General features: G+C 36.9%; 1 protein-coding gene across 1 annotated transcript in view; it reads right to left on the reverse strand.

The window, feature by feature from the left end:
* The window catches only part of LOC124786798 (dihydrolipoyllysine-residue succinyltransferase component of 2-oxoglutarate dehydrogenase complex, mitochondrial), a 67192-nt gene that overhangs the window by 12494 nt on the left and 34672 nt on the right, over positions 1-20026 (reverse strand). Inside the window, exons 6-8 of the mRNA XM_047254291.1 lie at positions 14519-14627; positions 3528-3927; positions 3199-3397 (exon numbers count right to left, since the gene is read on the reverse strand). Of these exons, the coding sequence (XP_047110247.1) occupies positions 3199-3397; positions 3528-3927; positions 14519-14627 (708 nt within the window). The remainder of the gene's footprint in view (positions 1-3198; positions 3398-3527; positions 3928-14518; positions 14628-20026) is intronic.

The following is a 20026-nucleotide window of genomic DNA, read 5'->3' on the forward strand; positions in this document are numbered from 1 at the left end:
TGATGCTCTTCAGCTTAGCAAACTGAGAATGTTTAACTCTAGGCAGGAAGTTATCAACATGGTGTAATTTTTGCAGAGAAGGCTGGCAACAGTGCTTCATTAAATGGAAACTGACATGCACACGCAAGTTGAAGCTACTACGAGGGGTCTTTGAAAAGCCCGTGCAAAGTCCGAGAGATGACACCACCGGTGCGTATCGAGGTCATGTTAGTTAGTAGCATCTTTAGAAAGAATGCACATCAAGTTTCAGCCATATTGGTCTATTTCTTTGTGTTTGAAATTTGCGTGAATCAAAGAATTCCAGTGATTGTCAAACAATGGACGAAGAAGAATTTCGTGTGGTGATTAAACATTACTTTATGAAAGGCAAAAAGGCTCAGGAGACTAATGAGAAGCTTGTTAAACACTATGGTGATTCTGCATCTTCAATTAGAACAGTTTATAAGTGTTTTCAAAATTTTCGGAGTGGCCATATGGGCATGAGTGATGCTGAACTTTCTGGACGCCCTGTGAAGGTTATGACCCCAGAAAGCATTGATAAAATCCATATGGTAATGGATGACAGAAGAGTTAAGGTGTGTGAGATTGCTTGTGCTGTGGGCATCTGGAATGAATGAGTACATAATATTTTGCATAAACATTTGGACATGAGAAAACTATCCGCAAGATGGGCTCCACGATTGCTCGCGCTTGACCAAAAATGGAATCGTGTGAAGTGTTGCAAGGATGGTTTGAAGGTGTTCAGGAAGAAACTGCAGGACTTAAATTAAACATGAAGCAAAGGAAACCAAGGAAAATTTGGAAAGGTAATTGAAATTCAGGTAGGAAAACACAAGCATTAAGAATGAATTTTCACTCTGTAGTAGAGGGTGCACTGATATGAAACTTCCTGGCAGATTAAAACTGGGACTTAAAGTCAGCATCTTTGCCTTTTGTCGGCAAATGGTCTACTAATTGAGCCACCCAGGTGCGACTCATTATCTGTCCTGAAAGCTTTACCTCTGCCAGGCTGTCTCTCCGCAACATCCTTTTTTCCAGCAGTACTATTCCCAAGTTCCACAGAAGAACTGTGAAGCTTGGAAGGAAGGAGATGAGGTACAGTGGAAGTAAAGCTGGGAGGACAGTTTGTGAGTCATGCTTGGGTGGCTCAGTTGCTACAGCACTTGCCCCAAAAGGAAAAGGTCCCAGGTTCGAGTCTTGATCCAGCACACAGTTTTAATCTGCCAGGAAGTTCCATAATAAGCTTTCAGGTCTGCAAATTCAACCCAGAGATGGCAAAAGGCTTGCAAGAGAAGTTGAACAGAATGGATAAAGTCTTGAAAAGAAGTTATGAGATGAACATCAACAGAAGTAAAACTAGTTAATGGAATGTACTCAAATTAGGTGATGCTGAGGGAATGAGACTCTAAAAGTAACAGATGAATTTTACTATTTGGGAGGCAAAATAACACACAATGGCCAAAGTAGAGAGAGAATATAAAATGCAGACTGGCAACAGTGAGAAAAGTGTTCCTAAAAAGAGAAAATTGCTGACTTCAAATTTAAATTTAAGTGATAGAAAGTCTGTGGCATGGCAAAGAAGTGAAATGTTCAGACAACGAGAGAAAGAAGCTTTTGAAATGAGTTGCTATAGAAGACTGTTTAATATTAGATCGGCATATCAAAAAACTAATGTGGATGTACTGAACTGAATAGAGGAGAAAAGAAATGTATGGGACAAGTTGACTACATAAAGGGATTGGTTGACAGGACACATCCTGGGGCACTAAGCAATTGTGAATTTCTTAACGGAAGGAAGCATGAAAAGTAAAAATTGTTGTGGGAAAGCAAGGTATGACTACAGCGAGCAGATTCAAATATACATAGGTTGCAGTTACAACACAGTGATGAAGAGGACTCACAGATGATTGATTAGTGGGGAGAGCTGTATGAAATCAGTCTTTGGATTGAAATCACCATCATCTTCAGTATTTCAAGGATTCTAGACCAGTCAAGATTGTCAAATGCTTTACTATATCTACAAATGCTATAAAGATAGGTTTGCCTTTCATCGACATATCTTCTATGGTAATATTCTATGGTAAGTGGTCAATATTGCTTCACATGTTCCAATAGTTCTCCTGAACCTCATCTGATTTTTCCCTAGGTCGGCTACTCCCAGTTTTTCTTTTTTCTGTAAATAATTCATGCCAGTATTTTACAACAAAGACTTATTAAACCAATCACTAGATAATACTCACACCTCTCATTTGTTTAGTCTAAATTGAACTTGCAAACACACACAAAAAACCTATTAAATATACGTACACTGTGCAAACTTCCTGGGTACAGCAAGTAATCACCCCATTACATAAAATGTTATTTTTCTAACAACAAGAATCTATGTATTTGGTGTGAACTTTCCAGTTTTGACAAAACATGTACTCCATCACTGACTTTGTGGAGCACACACAAAAATTGAAGAAAACGCGTCCTTACTGTCAATGCAAAGTTGACATTTTAAGTGACAATAATAGAACACTAACTTGAAAATTCCTAGGATGGAATGGCCTGAAAAATTCTAACACTCATCTTTGCATCGTTGCTGACTACTACCTAGGGAAGCCCATTAATATTAAATTCAGTGAACTGACAGGTTACACTTACGAACAACCTTGGCAAATTCACACAGCCCTCCCCCTTACCACTTTAATTAAATATAATTAATACTGGCGGAATGCAATGTGGTGGAACACTAACTTTTTAGTAAAACATCCTTCAGTATATGTGATGAGAAACATCTGCCAGCGGTAAGGATAAACTCCATTAGCAAAAACTGCAGGTAATTCTGTCTAATTACAGTTCAATAAACTATTGTTTAGTCATAGCATGTGCAGCAAGTGGGAATACATGTTACTTAGAAGTGAATGTGAATTTAACTTGGCAATGTGTTTTCATAAGTAGTGACACAACTTTACAGTTTTTCCTATATCGATGTTGACAGTTCTAGGCTAAGGACATATATTTACATTCAAGATAAGAGCAAGAGGACTGTATGGCTATATTTGCCATCACAGATTTGATGATTCCCTACCATAATTTACATCAAGTGTAGCTGAAAATGGCTTAAAACTAAAATCGTGCAGCTTTACTAAGAGTAAAGCAAGAAGTAAACAGCTGAAGGTGAAAAAAAAAAGAAAAAAATTAGAAAAAACTTACTTTTGGTGTAGCAACAGCAACAGAGATGTCAACATAATCCCTATACACAATCTCATTGCCATCAATCACAGCATTTACCACTGGCTGATCTTGCAAAGCATATGCCGACGCTTTTACAAAAGCAGACATGAAACCAAACTTAATGCCATACTTCTTCTGGAAAGTCTCCATATGTTGTTTCCGGAACTCCATTATATTTCTGTAAAAAAAAAAAAAAAGTGCTGTAAATAATTAATAAATGTATTCCCCATGATTGTACACATTAGGTTAATTTTGTAAAAAAGTGTATTTTACAGAAAAACGTAAAGAGCAACTTTTTGTTTACCAACCCCATATCAATTTCATTAAATGTTGTTAGCATAGCATTAACATTCTGTGCTTCCTTCAGACGTTGTGCTATGCGTTGCCGCATTCTGTTCATCTTGACTCGTTGTTCTGTTCGTGTTCCCGAGATCTCTGACGTAGGATCAGAAGGAGGAACTTTGACAGTGGCTGCCTCAATGGCCTGTGCATGTCTGATGGCTGCCACAGGAATGGAACTCATTGGTGCCTGTGGTTTTGGTGGTGGAGGTGTGGGAGGAGCACTAGGTGCTGGAGCACTAGGAGCAGCGGAGGGAGGTGGTGGTGGCGGTGGTGGGGGAGGAGGAGCCGCAGCAGCTGCAGCTGGCTGTGGAGCTGCTGATGGAGCCTTGGCTGCCGCCTCTGCCTTCGGCTTTGCAGGAGCAGCACCTGTGAGACATCTTCAGTTACTTACAGTCAACAAAAAACAAAAGGAGAATCTTAAGATGTAAGTATGTGATATCATAATATGTGAGACAGAAGGTGAAAAGGGACTTCCCGTTGGAGAAATAAAATTTTCAGTACAAGAAAAATGTTCGATAATGTCTAAAAAAACTATTTTCATTTTTTGTATATTGCAGTAATTTACTTCTTTTGTACAAGCTCATATCAATTTAAAAGATCTTTTAACCCAACAGGAATCAATTATATCCTTAAAAGCAATTGATTTCAGTCTTCTCAAAAAGGACTGGCCTGACAAGAGGTCCCCGTTCTAAATCTCTCATCTGCGTGTGCTATCCTTCACAAAATAGTATTTCCTAAATTTTATAGGCATTTTAAGGAGATCGGCATAGCTTTGGATAAAAGAAAAAGGCCTCATAAACACAAAAATGCCAGTCAAAACAAGTGATTAATTTTTACAAGACAATTATAAATGCCTACAGATGTTACCAATTTGCAGTTGGCAGCCTTAAAATGCCAGCTAACAGCTGACATTACTGTAGCAGCAAAAATCTACAACTACAACACATGTTAACTCTGTTGTTGCTGCTAGAAATGAAAAAAAAGTTGCAGTTGCTGTGAATAAATATGGCTGTCTTGAAGAATAGCAATGCTAACGAAGTAAAAATGGACACTGGTGGAAATGGATTTGTGCACTGCATCTTTCCAAAAAAAAAAACTGCTGGGTTTCCTGGTGCAGTAATTCCAGCAGGGATGACAAAACATTGAAAAGATTGTCTTTTTAGAAGCACCAGGACTGGTTTTGAAGATAAATAAAAAGACATTCTGTGTCCTGAAGTAGAATCAGAATTCGAAGCAGAACCTCAAGTCAGTGACAATAAGGATCCTGTGGAATGAACCATATCAGCCAGATATTCCAGAGCCAAATAGGAGGCAAAATGCTGTTTGTGATGGAACTTGAACCCCTTCAGACACAAGGGTTTTAGAAGTAGAAAATCAAATCATTTGGCCACTACACAATATGAGATTTCAGTAATATATTTTTGGGGGTTTAGTGAATTCAAAATTTTAGACTCTTTTCAGTCCATTAATGGCTTTTTTTAATTAAAAAAAAGGCTGTGCAGGATAAACTAATTTTTTCTGGCCAATTTATTTGGTATCAAATGTTTGTACACTATAACGTGCTGTAGATCTGAAGGGGTTAACCTATTACTAAGTAATGTTAACTTTAAAAAGTCTGTATCATTTGACAACGGACATTTTAAGGGTAATACAAATGCAGAATTTGTTTCTTAAATATGTCCAATTAAACTATGCTAATAAAGTGAAACTTCAGCATTATCTCAAAACACCCATTGTCCATCACCAATATTAAACTTGTCATGACTCACTCAAATTAGAGAGAGTGCTTTTTCCTTCAAATTATTCAGAATTTAATGTGGAGTGTAAAAATTACAATAGCTCAAAATTCAAAATTTTTGACAAGCAATCTCTTTTTCTTTTTCATTTCACATGTCATGTTACAGGCCCCTTACAATACTATGTAAATTACACACAGTGACGCAACACCTTATACAGGGTGGTCCATTGATCGTGACTGGGCCAAATATCTCACGAAATAAGCGTCAAACGAAGAAACTACAAAGAACAAAACTTGTATAGCTTGAAGGGGGAAACCAGATGGCACTATGGTTGGCCCGTTAGATGGCGCTGCCATAGGTCAAACGGATATCAATTGCATTTTTTTAAAATAAGAACCCCCATTTTTTACTACATATTCGTGTAGTATGTAAAGAAATATGAATGTTTTAGTTGGACCACTTTTTTCGCTTTGTGATAGATGGCAGCTGTAATGTAGGTAAAGACAGATTGCCACTTACCGTAAAGAAAACATGTCAAGTTGCAGACGCACAATTAAAAGACACTCACATACATGTATTTTTCTTGTGCAAGTGTCTTTTAATTGTGTCTCTCTGCAACTTGACGTCTCTTCTTTACAATAAGCAGCAGTCTGTCTTTTCCCACATTGTTGATATTCCTACCTGGAGTTTCCATTGTTTGAAATATATTAGTATAACCATATATAAAAAACAATTAGAAATTTCAGGCCTTGAAGACTGTTTTTTTGCCAAATAGTGAGGGAACTCTAGCATCCCATTCTGATAAAGAAGAAATAATATTTAAGGAATGGTTTCGAATTGGTGAAACTGGAATATGGAATGTTTGTGTTATAAGAGTAGTGAAATATGTGGTACCCCAGAAGAGGGATCCACCAGTACACAATGCAATGCACTAGGTCAAACGAAGGATTTAGGTGAATACCACATTAGCAGTAGAAAAACAATAATAGAATCTTAGTATACCTTGGTGAAAGGTTGCAAGCACTGGATAAATATGAAAATTCCTCCAAAATATATGGCAAGAACCATGATTAATAGATAAAATAGAACAAAGATTACCACCAGACTGGACATCTGCATTAATACATCCACTACATAAAAAAGGGAAGAAAACAGATCCTAGCAATTATAGGGGAATCTCCCTCTTACCAGTGACCTATAAGATCTTGTCTAAGGCGCTTTTAAAAAGAGCAGAAGAGATACTTGACAAACAGCTAGGAGAGTATCAGGCTGGATTTAGGAAGGGAAGGTCATGTGCAGAACACATACTAAATTTAAAGAACATAATAGAAATGAGGAAAATCAGGAACTTAAAATATATAATTACTTTTGTGGATTTTAAAAAAGCCTATGATTCAATTGACAGAAATACACTGCTTGATATCTTAAAAGAATTGGGACTCGATGCTAAAACAACTGCAATAATTAAAGGTACTTTGACAAATACAAAATCGAAAGTAAAATTTAGGGGAGAGCTCTCAAAATCGTTTGAAATAAAGTCAGGTGTTCGACAGGGAGATGGTCTGTCACCTCTGCTTTTCAATTGTGTCTTGGAGAAGGCAGTTCGAGAATGGAGGAAGGCCATCAATACTAAAGGGATTCAACTAGGGAGAAATCCAAACAAGATCACTGTCGACTGTTTAGCCTTCGCAGATGACATGGCATTGATTACAGATTCACTAGACAATGCCCAAGAACAAATAAGAGAACTACAAAAACAAGCAGCCAAAGTAGGACTACAAATATCCTATGAAAAAACAAAGTTTATGACAAACATCTGTGATGCTCCTCAAAATATTGCAGTTGACAACAACACAATACACAAAACAAATTCCTTTAAATACCTAGGAGAGTGGATTACATACAATGCCAAAGAAAAGATAGCTATAGAAACTAGAGTGCACAAAATGGAAAGAGTGTTTCATATGACCAAAAACGTTTATAATAAAAAATCCTTGTCCTGGAACATGAAATTAAGACACTACCAAACAGTGGCCAGACCTGAAGCTCTCTATGCGGCAGAAACACTTGAACTAACAAGAACTGGAGACCTTGAGAAACTAGAGAAGGTCGAAAGAAGAATTTTAAGGAAAATACTGGGAGCTAAAAGAAACGATATTGCTGAATACAGGTTAAGACCAAACAGAGAGCTATATCTGAAAACGGAGAAACTAACTGATGTAATGAGGAAGAGGAGACTAAAGTTTTTTGGACATATATTCAGAATGGATAACAACAGACTAACCAAGCAGATATTCACATTACTCAATAGCTACAAATCCAAGCCAGCATGGTTCATAGAGACTGAAAAAGACATTGAAAATGCTGGAGTTACAACATACACAATAGAAAGCAGAACACATTTCAGAAAGGCAGTTCAAAAGGCAGAATTTCAGGAAAGAAAGAAAATAACTAGACGAAAGTGGACTCAAGAAGAAAGGAAACAACACTCTAAAAGGATAAAGGAAATTTGGAAACTGAAGAAATCTAATACAATGAAGAGTAGCCAAAGTTGATTCATCGTACCCTCCAAATGGGTTATTCGAAAGAAAAAAAAAAAAAAAAAAAAAAAAATAGAACAAATACAAAGTTTGAAATGTTGGCGGAATCGTGCAAGTATACAAGAAAATGAATTAAGAGTCATTTACAGTACAAGACTTAACAGCCGAAAAAAAGGCTTAATTAAGGATATCCACAAGAAGAAATGCATCACATTGATAAGGGAACAATATTTGCATCTATGTGAACATTTAACCAAGATTTAACACTGGTAAGAATTCTAACATTTTGAAATGAAATTCTATATAACTTTTCAATATAATTCACACTAATATGTAAGACACTTATCATTATGAATAACCAACATCAGGCTTCCATTCCCACAAACATCTGCCAACTGATTTGGGGCGGATGGACAGCCATTGTCCCATCAGCCTTGTTGTCATGGTGCTGACTACCTAACACTAATTTTTTTAAATGCAAGAACAAGTGATAATGGGTGCTTGATCAATGCTATATAGAGGGTAAGCTACATCTACATGCTAACACCTAAATGAATACTTTGCAAATCACACTCAAGTATCTGGCAGAGGGTTCATTTAACCACCTCCATAATAATTCTCTATTATTTCAGTCTTGAACAGCACGCAGAAAAAACGAACACCTATATCTCTTCCATGCAGCTCTGATTTCCCTTATTTTATTATGATGATGGTTTCTCCCTATGTAAGTTGATGTCGACAAAATATTTTCACATTCAGAGAAAGATGGTGATTGAAATTTTGTGAGAAGAGCCCACTGCAACAAAAAACGCCTTTGTTTTAATGATGTCCAGCCCAAATCCTGTATCAAGTCCATGACTCTCTCTCCCCTGCTTTGGGATAATACAAAACGTGCTCCTATTCTTTGAACTTTCTCAATGCACTCTTATTCATTCTATCTGGTAAGGAGCCCAGGCTGTGCATCAGTACTCCAAAAGAGGATAGACAAGTGTAGTGTAGCCAGTCTCTTAAATAGACCTGTTACATGTTCTAAGTGTTCTGTCAATAAAGTGCAGCCTTTAGTTTGCCTTCCCCTCAAAATTTTCTATATTTTTTTCCAATTTAAGTTGTTTGCAATTGTAATTCCTTTGTATTTAGTTGAATTTACAGCCTTCAGATTTGACTGATTTATCATGAAACCGTAGTTTAACAGAATCCTTTTAGTGCTCATATGGATGACCTCACACTTTTCATTTTAGAGTCAATTGCCACTTTTCGCACCATACAGATATCTTTTCTAAATTGTTTCGCAATTTGTTCTGATCTTCTGATGACTTTACCACATGATAAGCACAGCATAAAGTGCAAACCAACATAGACGGCTGCTCAGATTGTTTCCTAAATTGTTTATATAAATAAGGAATGGCAGAGGACCTATAACACTACCCTGGGAATGCCAGAATCACTGCTGTTTTACTCGATGACTTTCTATCAGTTACTATGAACTCTTTGACAGGATATCACAAAGCCAATAACATAAGTGAGACGATATACCATAAGCACGCAATTTCACTAATATCCGCTTGTGTGGTGCAGTGTCAAAACCCTTCTGGAAATCCAGAAATATGGAATCAATTTGAAATCCCTTGTCAACAGCACTCAACATCCTGTGTCAGTAAACAGCTAGTTGTGTTTCACAAGTGATTTTTTCTAAATCCATGTTGATGTGCATTGACAGACCATCCTCCTCGAGGTAATTGTAATGTTGGAACACAATATATGTTCAAAAATCCTGCTTCATATTGATGTCAATGATATGGGCCTGTATGGGGGAGCAATGCATTATTAAGCATATAGTCATAATCCTTTGGCTCATCAGCACATATAAAACTGACATAATCAACAAAAATACACTTTTCTAACACAACAACAGGGTCATTCCATGTCAACTCATCCAGGCCATGACACACATTATCTAGTTGTGAACTGAGATTTTGTGTACTGTTTTTGTGTCTAATATCATGAACTTTTGCCAATTTTTATTGCTGTTTATACATTCTGTTGGTAGCAATTGCTGAAAGTTTGACACAATGCGTAACTTCAAAGCGAACTGTAAAAATCTGAAAACTGGCTGCAGTTTTTAAACAAAAAATGGTATGCTGACAGTTTATTCCCTGAATATCCTTTTGGACATGTAGTTTCTGAAAACATGCTCGAATTGTCCAATTAAATTTTTGTAAATTAATTTGATTTAATTTTACTGTTAAATTAGAAAAAAAATATTTTGGACAATTGCCCCGCCCCTATGGAAAACACTGAAAAAATTAGAAAGTGATCTATAAATAATAAAGTCTCATCAACAAAAAATCAGAATGAGATTTTCACTCTGCAGCGGAGTGTGTGCTGATATGAAACTTCCTGGCAGATTAAAACTGTGTGCCGGACCAAGACTCAAACTCGGGACCTGTGCCTTTCGCAGGCAAGTGCTCTACCATCTAAGCTACCCAAGCATGACCCACGCCCCATCCCCAGAGCTTCACTTCTGCCAGTACCTTGTTTCCTATCTTCCAAACTTTACAGAAGCTCTCCTGCGAACCTTGCTGAAAAGATGGTAGAGCACTTGCCCCAGAAAGGCAAAGGTCCCGAGTTCAAGTCTTGGTCCGGCACACAGTTTTAATCTGCCAGGAAGTTTCAACAAAAATGTATGTGTGTGTGTGTGTGTGTGTGTGTGTGTGTGTGTGTGTGTGTGTGTGTGTGGAGAGAAATACCAAGAGACATTAACAACATAAGTACGTGTAATATCCAACTTGATCAAAAATTGCAATATATGAAATAAATTATGAAATATGGGGCAACTTGTACATTGTATGACACAAGGGCACTTTCTTACCTCTGCCATAACCAAATTAACTCAATGTAAAAATACATAGCATTTTGTTTATAATATTTAAGCATTTTGTCAAAAGCCAATATAGTCAACACTGCACAAAATGCTGGTGCTGCAATCTGCATTCCAAACATCATTATCAGGCCAACAGAAGGATGGAGATGGTCCATGTGGATGCATGAACCTTCTGTAACTTCTTCTTCTTCTTCTTCTTCTTCTTCTTCTTCTTCTTCACAATTCACCTTCTCAAGAATTCCCAAATACCAAGAAGAGTCATATGCACATGCAACATAGCAGGTGGGCTGCACAGTGCATTCTGGCATTAATGGCAGAAGTGCATCTGAGAAATCATGCAAGATACTGAAGTCTGTAACACAGTTCAGCCTTTTTGCTCCAATTTTGGTTGGTTATATTGGTACAATGTGATGCACAGATCATGTTCCAGGAATTGTTTTTGCACTTGTGAAGTGATGAGAAAGATATTGTCTGACTTGTGCCATTTTATCTTTTAAACAAAGAGAACTGAAATACCGTGCAGATTCTTGTGACAAAATTCAAGTACCTGTGAAGCTGTAATTATTTGATCTTTATACACTCTTTGCAAACTTGTTTTTGTGACAAGTCTTTTAACAATGCCACCAATACCATCACAGGGAGATTTGCCATGGCTGATAGCAAAAAATGACCAGCTGCACTTTATGTTGAAGTCGTGTGCATGCTAGTAGAAATTTCTGAAATTCTTACAATTTTTATATTGTGCAGCACAACCATCAGTGAAATATTCCACATATGCAAGATGGATTACAGGAAATTCACACTTAAAAAAATTCAATACAGTCTTCTGAGTCTGGTACACCAAGGCAACATTATGTTCTAGATCATCAGAAACAATACAAATACTTTTTGCATGCAACTTTATGTCCTTTTTGTAATGTATATATGGACAGTGTGAAGAGTGCAGCTGTCATTGTTCCAATGGTAACCCTGTACTTCACCTTGAACAACAAAATTGAGATTTTCACTGAAATCCATTAAAATTAACACTAATACTTCATCTGTGTTTCCTTCTCCATTTTCAGATAATCAGATTGTGACAGAGAAATAAAAGTGTGTGGACAATTTTCTTAATTAGTGTGTCACAGAATTCAGATAGAGGAGTGATTCGAACACTTAAAGTCATCTTCTCAGTTGATACCCATTGCCTGTACTGAACCAGCACATCAGGATCATAATCTTCTATTTCATTTTCTAAGTGGGTTTGAAGCTAATAACTGGTGGGGCATATTTCACACAGACGAAGCATACAGTCTCTGTTATTTATATCACATGTTATTATTTTAATTACATCTAGGTATGTTTCTTTAATAGAAATGGAATTTAGAAACAATTTATTGTTTTGGTGGTAAATGCACACACATACGGTATGTGTTCCTGATGACCCTGCAAGTATACAGTTTTGGTCAAAGAGAAGCAAATTTTGAGACTCCTGCTTTGTCTCTAGGATACTTTTTTTGTAGAGGGAATACAGTTCAGTTAAATTACTTAAAACAAGAAGCTTTTGTTCATAGGCACTTTTGCTGGTGCTCACTTTGTCCTTTTCCCTAGGCATTATTCTTGCGTTTTCGTCATCCAAATAAAAACTCTTTACTTTTTGCACTGTATCACGTGGCAATGTCTTTCCTCTTTTCTGCTCAGCCATCGATAAAATATCCTTCTCCATTAAAAGAGCTCTTGCTTGTTGTACCAAATATTCAGAAACATGAAAATTGCAACTGACTTTCTGTCAAGACCAAGTTGGTGGCACAAAAGTAACTGAAATTTTTCACAATTATTTGCATATTCAATTTTCTGTTTGATTTTGCCCACAACTTCATTATAATGTTTTGCCTTTTCTTCCAGTTCTGTTAAATCACTGTCAGGGATAGTGCTTGCATCAGCAGCCAGCTCAACTTGATATGTATGTGAAACTTTAGTTTTCAGAGCCCCAGCTGCAGATTCCAATATTCGCTTGGCTGCTACATACCGACTATGCCGAGCAACTGAATGCATCTTTGCATGAGATACTCCTAAGCTAGTTAGCTAGTACCGAGCACAGATTTTTCAGGAGTCTGCACCTTCACATTACTGTCATTTATATAGTCTGGTTATGAGTCGCCACTTGCTTGTTTTTCATTAATAAGTTTGATATAGGCTGGACACATTTTCTCCCCAGGAATAATGCTAAAGCCCTTCATTTTGAAGGTCTTTGCCTTTTCTAAACTAATTTCATGCAATCCAGATGAAACAGATCATTTATGGCACTTGAAGGGATCACAGCAAATTTTCTTATGTAGAGGGAATCTGCACAGGTACCTGTCTTTGTGTTTAAAACACACACATGAAACACTTAAATCACAGTATGAATGTTGCTTCGCCATAATAAAAGTTCTTGTTCTTCACTGGTCAGTTCATCTACACAAGTCAGGGCATTATCACATATATCTTGCAGATAGTGTCCAAGAAAACACTGCCCTCTTGTATTTTCCATACTGCTTCAGTCATAAAGGCAATGTTTGTTGTAAATAATTCAAAAGATGATTGGTGTAACCTAAAAAGTAATTAAATAATGAAAAATTGTTCTATCCCATTGTTTCATTACATAAGTATTTCACATTATCATCGTAACATTAAGGGACTTATTTTTGTTTTGGAATGAATAGTTAAAAATTGCAACAATTGAATTTTTAACCAATAACTGACTCTGGGTAAAACTCAATACAAGAACTCAGAACTGTATGCTCAGTGAACACATGACTCAAAACAAAGGAACTGGATGATGCAATCCATGTAGTGACAATAAAACAATGTTCTCAGATATGATTTGTTCTGACAGAAATCCAGTGTAGCTCACTTCAGCAATTTAGAGGTGACATGGTAGTCATGAATTAGCAACTTCAATATTTCTTTTACAATAACATTGTTTTTCACACTTCCCGTTATTTCTACAAACATAATGGAATATTTATAATAATTTTGTAAATTTTTCAAAGGTATCTATGAGGGGACAATACCTTAAAAAACTGTGATGTCGATGCATGGATTTTGTTCAAAAGAAATTATTTACAATTTTTTCTGAGATGTAGATGATGGATATTCCCTACAAGAAGCATGACTATAAAATATAAACCTTCCTCTTCAATTAAAAAAAAAAAAAATTCAAGCTTCCACTGGAAAAACTGTAGGAACTGTAGCATTTTTAAATTTTAAAGGAGCTCATCTATGAAAGCCTGAATTCCTGAATCTATACAACTTCTTTTTATCGTAAGTGAAAAAGTAATTGACCTGCAACAATTACATTTTGGAAATGTGAATATATCTAGGTAAACTTCCACTAGCCAAAATTTCAAGGATTTGCGTGATGATGGGTGTCATTTCCCAAAATTTCTGGATGTTTTGACGTGGAATGACCCAACAGAACTTGTAATGTTGGTGCAGATTTCAGTAACTCCTACCACTCTTTCCCCAAAAAAAGAGTTATAAGGCTAAAAGCATCATAGTTAGGTTTTCAAATATTCCTTCATAGTTATAAAATAGAAAAACCATCACTTCAGTATTAGTTCATTCTCTCAATTTTCCAACACTAATGTGAAGTTTCTCACTTTTTTCATAAATAGTTATCACTACAGATGCATACAAAGTTGCTCAGCCACTATTGTTCACTATGATCACCATGTAAACTTTCCGTCTTTCAATAAAAATGTGAACAACTACAAGGAGCATAATATTTAGCTTCTATAATCTTTTCTCAACTTCTGTAAGTTGCATATACATACCAGTTACTTTGAGTTTAAACAACTTCTGTCCTGCTTTAACTGTTGCTCCATCTTCCACAAACCGCTCTTCTATCACACCAGCTGCTGGTGAAGGAACAGGCACTGATGTCTGAAATATGGAACATAATACAGAACTAGAGATGATGTGTAGCTAATCAGTTACACTCTCTGCTGTTCAATAGCATAACAATGTCAACCAAGACATGGTAGATACTGTTTAACATGTTCATTTTTATATTACATGTGATGAATTTATATAGTAACAAGTGCTTTTTATTGTATTGCATGTTGGATTCTGTCTTGGGATCTTCGGCTGACTTTTATTAAAGAACAATAGACAGAAGCCACCAGGTAGTACGTCAACAAATGGCCATGAAAGCCTTAACCATTTTGAAATACATTTATAGTCCAACAATAGCATAAAGGATGATTCACCTAACCTGTTCCCTTCACGTTTCAAGGATGTGACGCCTGTGATTTTACGGGTGCAAATTTCTCAATGTTCTCATCATTCCATTCCATGTTCTTTTGGTTCCCACATGCCTGAGTTAAAGCAAAACGAGGATAATGGAAAAAATAAACGAGGATAATGGAATGTAGTCAAATTAAGTTGGGTGATGCTGAGGGAATTAGATTAGGAAATGTGACACTTAAAGTAGTAAAGGAGTTTTGCTATTTGGGGAGCAAAATAACTTATTGAGCAAAATAACTGATGATGGTCGAAGTAGAGAGGATATAAAATGTAGACTGGCAATGGCAAGGAAAGCATTTCTGAAGAAGAGAAATTTGTTAACATTGAGTATGTATTTACGTGTCAGGAAGCCGTTTCTGAAAGTATTTGTATTGAGTGTAGCCATGTATGGAAGTGAAACATGGACGATAAGTAGTTTGGACAAGAAGAGACTAGAAGCTTTCAAAATGTGGTGCTACAGAAGAATGCTGAAGATTAGATGGGTAGATCACATAACTAATGAGGAGGTATTGAATAGAATTGGGGAGAAGAGGAGTTTGTGGTATAACTTTACTAGAAGAAGGGATCGGTTGGTAGAACATGTTTGGAGGCATCAAGGGATCTCAAATTTAGCACTGGAGGGCAGCGTGGAGGGTAAAAATCATAGAGGGAGACCAAGAGATGAATACACTAAGCAGATTCAGAAGGATGCAGGTTGCAGTAAGTACTGGGAGATCAAGAAGCTTGCACAGGATAGAGTAGCATGGAGAGCTGCATCAAACCAGTCTCAGGACTGAAGACAACAACAACAACATGCCTGACTTTCTCAGCAGAGAGTGTAGTTCAAGTATTGCTCATTCAATGGTGCAGGCATGGTTCTTAGTGGCAGCTAGCTTTTGCTGTGCCACCTCAATTGCATCCAAATGGTTAGGATGGTTTGCTCGATGACAAAATTACTCATGAGCTCCCTTGCGATTTAAAGAAAGTGATGTTCATTTTACAAAAGGAAAGCACCTAACAGTAATGCAGTATATCTCAATCCTGCATACAAGTGGAGATCTTGAACTACAACCCAATATATCAGGACTCTCCCAACTATCAACAGGAAACTATTTCTTAAAGCAGATTGAAATAGAAATAGGGAAGAGTTGGAAACAACAACAAGTTATAGTGTGTTCTCAGAGATGCAAGAAACAAAGTGGAAAGGTGTGGTGCACAAAAACAGGCTAAAAAGCAACACTGTAAATTGTTATGTTTAAAATACACCATACATGATAGAAAACTGTGTCCTAAAAGCTCCAAAATAATGTTATTTTATGTAAGATGAACTGTTTGCTTTGTTATTAAATTATGTACATAAAAGGGTCAAGTTGGCTTTTGGGAAATGTAGGGTATGTTCTTTTCAAAAACAAGGATATCGGTAAATCTCTTTGTGCATGTTAATGAAAGAGCACAGTATCACACAGCACTTTAAACTAGAAGATGTAGATTTTCCTTAAGATGATTGTTAATTTTATATTAGGAACTTTTCAAGTAGTTTGAAATATAGTAAAAACAGCCAGGCTTTTTAGCACAGTTTTACTTGTTATAGCTTAGAAGCCAATGTTTTAAGATATCTTAATTTGGTCTTTACCCTAATTAAATGTAAGAAAGTCAACACCAATGACATACCCACCCTTGTTGTAGCTATACAAATTACACTTTTATTGAATTCAACCATATGCTACTTACCAAAATTCAATACATAGTTTAAGTTTTAGAATTTAGAAAGTATCTGTTTTATTGTCCTGAAATAAAAATTCACTTGATGACACTATTAAGTTATGAGATACAACTGCTAATCAGAAGTTACATGGAGGTGAAATATTTAGTACTGCCAATAAACACACACAAAAGTACAAGAGACTAGCCTAGCTTTTGGAACTATTAGTTGCTTCAACAAGGAGGAAAGAGGGACAAGTTGGAGGAGGTTAAAACAGATGGGTAGGTTTCTCAGGCTCCAAGATGAAAGAGAATTTGTGGTGTGAGTGACAGGCTCCAATTTGGTTACTTTTAGTATCAAAGAGAAAACGATCTGCAACATAGCAGACAGGAAAGCAGGAGACCCCAGGCCATTCCATGAATAAGAAGCATAGATTCTCTTTATTGAAGCTCCAAAAGCAATTCAAATACAGTGCACCTTGTTTGAACCTAAAATGACTTCACTGTGATAAACATGAATTTATTGATAAATAAATGTTCATTTCACCATGAATTCTTATTACACCTTGCTTGACTGCACCACTATGATTATCATTATATTACTGTTGCTTTCTGTAGAAACAAGATTCATTGTACCGGGACAAGTGATTGGTGGGAGATTAGAGGGGGTAAAAAAAAAAAAAAAGACAAGACTTGAACACAATACAGAGACTCCTTCTGCCTTAACCATTTGCACCAACACTGCAGCTTGATGGTTGGTGCTCTCATATTCTATTCAACATGCTTGCAGAACTTTGAACCTCAATTTCTAAAAATACATGAGAAGTGCAACTGAAGTCAAGCATGTTATATTTTCTACACTTGAGGATGATGATAATTCAAAGCTCCCATTCAATCATGCTACAAATCCAACTTGGGATTTTGATCAATGTCATGTGATGAATTTTAATGGCTGCAGTCAATTCCAGGTTTCTGGTCCCAGAATTCACTTATGCTAACTACATACAACGTAAATATTAACAGTCAAAATATTTCTTCAAAGGGCAATACACTCACAATGTTACAACACTTTAAAGTTCAAATCTGAAAGAGGGGTCCTCGTCAAAGTACAAACCCTGACACGGAAAGCATGTTTATTATGACAGCAACAATTACAACAACACATAGTCAGAACAGACCTGAACTCCTGGATGGAGAGAGTTGCTCTTTAGACAAATATCAAATATTCTGGAATATACCAAAATTACAAACACAAGAAATTTCAAGAACTTTCCAAAAATAGTAGATACTAAATAGCAAACAATTGCTGGTGGCCGGGTATGAATTGTCAATCCGCAGCATACCAGCCAGTGGCACTAACTCCTCTACCACAATGCCTGCACCATTGCTTATGGCATTTCTCCCTCTCCTGAAAAACTACAACCCACTGTTTCATAAGTTCTCACTTGAGCCGATTCATTATCTTGGATCTAGATCTTGTCAATTGTCCTCTGTATGGTAGTACTTTGAAATCCTTGCATTCTGGTTATGTTGTCACATCCTCTTCTCTATGATGAGCATAAAGTTAGCTCCTCTCATCGAAGCTTTGCAACCATCGAGCAGGTCTTCAGTTTCCCTGACTAGTAGACCCCATACCTGATATCTGCCTCATGACTTGTAGAACTTCATACAGAGAACATGGACGGCCTCTCTGCTATTTTGTCTTCTTGATGAAGGGTCAAAATCCTCAACATTGTATGTGATGTTGAAAAAGTAGTGCTTTAGTAACTTTTCCGATAGCCCCACTTTCTCCATAGACGTAAAACTTCCATCTCTTGAGTCATTCTCCTGGGTGCCCAAGGTCCAGCTGTCTTGCTTCTTTGGTACTGGTAATGATGGGTTTCATGTAGGCATCCTGAATATTGTCTAGATGAAACGGGAACAGTGCATACATTGTCATCTTGGCCTTGCAATCATAGAGCAGAAAAAACAGCACGAAGCATGAAGTGTCTTGCTTTGCTGTGTTGTATGTGAATGTCACAAAAGACAGTACTCTATTCCAACCTCTCTGTTCGATATCGGCGTACGTTGAGAGCATATCCAGCAATGTCTCATTAAAGTGTTCTGTGAGGCCTCTGGTGGTCATCCTGTGGGTGATGTTGCAATGTGAAATTACCACTGTCTCTAGTCTCAAATGAAAACTTTTCTATGATCAGATATCGTCATATTGGGTGCCCTGTGCTCCTGAATGATGTCTTCTACAAATAACCTTGCAATTTCCAGAGTTTCAGCAGACAGCACAGTTTTGATGACAAAATAGTGACTCCTAACTAGGAGGCTTACTCCCTCTGTAGAAGAGATAATTGGAGACTATCAGAGTGGCTTTAGAAGAAATAAGTCAACAACTGATCAAATTCACATTACGCATAGTGCTTGAAAAATGTTACGAATATCAAATAAACATACATCAGCTTTATATCGATCTTAAACAAACCTGTGATAGCATATCAAAAGTGACATTCTGGAATGTGATGGAAGAGGCACGAATACCTAAGAAGCTCATTAAACTTACTATGACGACCCTCAGTGAAACCAATTGTAAAGTAAAAATATAGGGCAAAATCTCAGAGAAGTGGAAGTGAAGAAGGTACTGAGACAGGGTGATGATATCTCCTCACTGCTATTCAACCTCTACCTAGAAAAAGTTATAGGTCAGATAGAGATAAATAGAGGGGGAACCATTTTTAATTGTTCACTGCAGTACCTAGCCTACGCACATGATGTGGCGTTACTCACACGAAACACTGCTATGCTGGCTGATGCCTATCAACAACTGGAGAGAGGTGCAAGGGATCTTGGTCCGATAGTCAATGTTGAAAAGACCAAATATATGGCAATAACCAACCAGCAAAACCTACCAAATCTCAGAATAGCCGACAAGGAGTTTGAAAGAGTGAGAGATTTCAGGTACCTCATATCGACTATCACGGAGACAAATGACATCAGCAGCAAGGTGAAAGCTAGAATAGTAGCAGGCAGCAGATGCTACTTTGCCACATTACTGATGGTTAGGAGCTCATTTCTATCACGAAAATCTAAAATCCTCTTTTACAAAACAATTATAAGACCAGTTGTTATGTATGGTGCCGAGACATGAACCACGACTGCAAATGAGGAAAAGATCCTTAAAATTTGGGAGAGAAAGGTTTTGTGTAAAATACACGACCCAATATACAATCAAGAAGGTTGGCGCATCCCTACTAATGCTGAATGAGAACAACTTTTTGAAGAACCTGACATTATCAATTCCATTAAAATAAGAAGACTGCAATGGGCAGGACACATGGTCAGAATGTAGGAAGACAGAACATGTAAGA

This window comes from Schistocerca piceifrons, chromosome 1, assembly GCF_021461385.2.
Source record: "Schistocerca piceifrons isolate TAMUIC-IGC-003096 chromosome 1, iqSchPice1.1, whole genome shotgun sequence".
Lineage (NCBI taxonomy): Eukaryota > Metazoa > Arthropoda > Insecta > Orthoptera > Acrididae > Schistocerca > Schistocerca piceifrons.